This window comes from Atheta coriaria, unplaced genomic scaffold, assembly GCF_025399875.1.
Source record: "Atheta coriaria isolate IRGN ID8LTWV9N9 unplaced genomic scaffold, Caltech_Dcor_3.1 hic_scaffold_30_pilon, whole genome shotgun sequence".
In the NCBI taxonomy this organism is placed as follows: Eukaryota; Metazoa; Arthropoda; class Insecta; order Coleoptera; family Staphylinidae; genus Dalotia; species Dalotia coriaria.
The window spans coordinates 66,939-71,027 of record NW_027045472.1 but is presented as its reverse complement, the minus strand read 5'-3'; the positions used below and the strand labels follow the sequence as shown (position 1 = coordinate 71,027).

The 4,089-nt window shown below is 39.1% G+C and overlaps 1 protein-coding gene across 1 annotated transcript; it reads right to left on the bottom strand.

Moving 5' to 3' along the window:
- Positions 1-1,107: 1,107 nt before the first annotated feature.
- LOC135802515 (germ cell nuclear acidic protein-like) lies at positions 1,108-3,159 on the bottom strand. Its single transcript, XM_065316114.1, has 2 exons — positions 2,991-3,159; positions 1,108-1,733 (listed from the first exon to the last, which is right to left on the bottom strand). The coding sequence occupies exons 1-2, from the start codon at positions 3,157-3,159 to the stop codon at positions 1,108-1,110; spliced, it is 795 nt and encodes a 264-aa protein (XP_065172186.1).
- Positions 3,160-4,089: the final 930 nt, after the last annotated feature.

Here is a 4,089-nt window from a genome sequence, read left to right as displayed (position 1 = left end):
AACAACGAAAATGCTGATTTACATGATCGAACAATAGATCATTTTTTAATATTAATATTTTTAACTATTTATTTTATTTTTACAACATATTACTGAATGTTTATAAACAACGTTCACAGCTTTCTTGTCATTAGACAATACAAACATGTTTTCTCTGGAGGTCACTCTTGAAAGAGCGACATACAGTTGTCCCTGTGAAAAACAGTCAACGCTCCAATCTGAGCCTGCAACGTTGAAGGTTTGGCCCTGTGATTCATTAATGGTCATTGCAAAAGATGTCTTTACCGAAAACTGTAAACGTTTAAATTGGAAGGGTAAATCCGATGGTATCAGAGGTATTCGGGGTATCAATACATCTTCTCCGGTACCACAGCCTCTGAGTATTGTGCACTCTACGATATTATGAAAGTTTTCAATGATTTTACCAGCAAACGCGTGCCATTGCAAAGTTTAGGTGGATTCAGGTTTCTTAATAAAATAACAGGGCAACCTACTTTCAACACCATTTTGTGAGGAAGGAGTCCAGACGAGTTCAAAGAGTTTAGAAATTCTGTAGGAAAATGAACAGCTTCTTCCAAATCGAGAACAGTATCAACCGAGTAGTATACTTTCGTCAGCGCATCAATTTTTGAAAGAATCAAGATATTTGCTTTATCTACTGGTTCGTTAGTTGTTGACAGAATCGCTCTTTCTTTAAACCAAGATATTGTCGGCTTATCTAGGTTTCCCTTATACCCCATTTCCTTCATCACAATCAAATACTCTTGGACTGATTCTCCTTTCTGTATTTTGCGGCTCATCATATTCTTGTGTACATCTGCATCACTTAATTGGTCGCCAAATTCATCTTTTAATGCGTCTTTTAAATTTCGCCAATTGTTTAGTCCAATTTCACTCTGGACCAACTTCTTAGCTAGACCTTTTAAGCATTTTTTTCGCACAAATAAGCTTTTGTAAAGCATTGAGATTTAACATGACCACAATTTCATCGTACTCTTCGGTTCATGTCTCAATACCATACGCGTCTTCGCCCGTAAACGGTCTAAACATATCCTCAACGTCTCGAAAGGATAATGTAATTTTTGAATTCGATGTGGATGCTCGTGGTTAGAATTCATCCTCGTCCTCGTATCGTCTTCTCGATTTCTTCTTCTCCTTGCAGAGTTGGGAGCTGCACTTCTTACGCCTTTGGCTTCCTCTTGGTATTTCGTCGTCTTTAACTTTAGCACGGTTATCCAAATTTTTTCGATCACAAGAATGAAGCATTTTTCGTCTTAAGTGTTGTAAATTCACGTCGTTGTCGTTCTCGTCGTCGTCGTCGTCGTCGTCGTTGTCGTCTTCCTCGTCGTCGTCGTAGTCGTCTTCATCGCCGTCGTCGTCGTAGTCGTCTTCTTCATCGCTGTCGTCGTCGTAGTCGTCTTCTTCATCGCCGTCGTCGTCGTAGTCGTCTTCTTCATCGCTGTCGTCGTCGTAGTCGTCTTCTTCATCGCTGTCGTCGTCGTAGTCGTCTTCTTCATCGCCGTCGTCGTCGTTGTCGTCTTCTTCATCGCTGTCGTCGTCGTAGTCATCTTCTTCATCGCCGTCGTCGTCGTAGTCGTCTTCTTCATCGCCGTCGTCGTCCTCGTCGTTTGAATCATCGTCGGGTAGCTGGTGCTTCTTTAAGTTGTTCAAGTCTCTGAGCACTTCACACACGCGATCCCACATCTCGTCTTTCTTACTACTGTCGTCAATATCTAACATATTGCACGCGGTTGTTAACTGCTTTACTGAGAATTTCTCGTAAATTCTCCTTCGTAAATGTTCATACTCTTTTGAGTTTTTGGTGAAACCAAAACCCGAAAAAGTGCGTACAAATTTATGTTTCATTCGCGGCGCAACAACATCAAATATTACTTCATGCATTAATCTTAGTGAACTCGCGGGTGCATTATCAATCTGTTTCGCGGCACGCGGATTGTCGTGTAAACAGTTGATCTCCATCTTTTCAGCTTGCACCTTTAATATCGTCTAAATTTGCTCACTTTTTGCTCACGGCCGCAACTTTTGGCTTCTTTACGTCTTCGTTACGCTCACACGGCCGATGTGAAACGGCGCGTCAGTGTTTATTGTCATTATCGTCTATGTTCACTCACCCACTCAATGTTCATAGAAAGTCCTTCGGTTGAACCTCCAGATTTTGTAGCAAGTCCTTAAGTTGAGCCTCGAGATTTTGTAGCAAGTCCTTAGGTTGAGCCCCCAGATTTTGTAGGAATGTTCTTCTTCTTCTTCTTCTCTTATGTAGGCAATAGCCTGTTTTTCTTCATTGTATTACATCTGACCATCTTTTCCTAGGTCTTCCCAGCGACCTGCGCCCTTGTGGCGATTTGTCGCGTGCTACTCTGACTATTCTTGTGGTCTCCATCCTACTGATGTGATTGTTCCATTCTGACCTTCTGTGTTGTATCCACTCATTGATTTCCTTTCCTTAGAGCCTCTCTCTAATCTGCTTACTATATCTGAAACCATATCGCAAAGGGTTGGGTATTTTTTTAGGGAAAAACAAATACCAGCACAAACAAAGAAAAATGAAGCAATCAACATCAGTAAATTACCTCAAAGAGCATTAACCAATTATGACTTGGAGGAATACTGTAGAAATTTAAAACATTTTAGAGGGGTATTTATGAGAAATTCTCTACCAGCAAGTCCACATAAAAATGAATTGGGAATTATAAATCTCGATACAAGTAAAGGGGCGGGTACGCATTGGGTTGCATATATAAAGCATAACAAAAATGTAGAATATTTCGATGGTTATGGAAATCTTCAACCACCTTTAGAGGTGAAAAAGTACTTTTCTAAGTGTTTTATACAATACAATCATGATAATTTTCAAGGTGGAAATTTATTTAATTGTGGACATTTATGTGTAAAATTTTTATTTAATAAGCTTAAATAAATGTTTTTAAAATCAGTGTGGTTTCATGCTTTGACATGTCAAGAACGTTCACCGGTCAGTTGTTTCGTGATTTGTTGTTGACTTAGCTGTAGGTTATTGATCTCTTGCTGGCAGCTTTTCAGGGTCATCTTGAGTTCCAGGATTTGCTGGTCGAGTTTTGAAGGTCCCGCTCTTTGTATATGGTCTCTGTTGTGTACGGCGTAGACCGAGCTGCTGCCCATGTTGAGCACGAGGCGGTCCGCTATTTCCGCCAGGCTGTTGAGATCGTTTAGGTTGGTTGAGACCAGGAGGTATGGGCGTACCCAGGCAGGAGACGCTCTTTCAAGAGTTGGTGCAGCGCCTCATCTTCCATGGAGACCTTTGCTAGCTCGCGCATCTCCCGCGGGAGTTGCGAGAATCGTTTGTCGCCGAGTGTCATGTCTCTGAGGAGTTTGTGCAGTTGTGTTTGTCTGGAATCAGAGAATCGGCTTAATATTGCCGTTTTTAGGGTTGGGTACTTATCTTGAGTTGGCGGGTTGCTGATTACGTCCCAGAAGTAGAGTCCGACCGAAACTGGTTTTAGCCGAAACCGAAACCGAAATTTCGGCCCTGGCCTCAGTGTCGGCCGAAACCGAAACCGAAACCGAAACTGTAACTTACATTTTCATATCATATTCATTTATTTCAATTTGTGGACACAAACAAATAGTTAAATGGTGTTAAATAAAATTAATAAATAAATAAATAAATTAATTAATGAATTAATTAATAAAGATTTAAAAATAACAACTATAATCAATTTTTACTAACATAAAACATAATTAAATAAATATGTTAATTATAATATAATATGTACTTACTTACTACTAACTTTTACACTACTTGATGCACTGTAGTAAACAAATACTAATAGAGTTTAAAAACCCCGTCTACAAATAACTTTAACAGTTTTATAATTCCTTCGCCTGAAGAAGGAAGGAAATTAGCTTCGAAATGCGCATCGCGACATTAAAGTTATTTGTGAGACGGGGTTTTAAACTATTAGTATACTACTAACTTAATTTATAAAAACAGCGATAAAATTACTTAAAAGAAACAAAATATAATATTATTAGATTACTATTAGATTTTAATAGATTAGATTTTAGTAATCGTAATTAAATAATCTTATA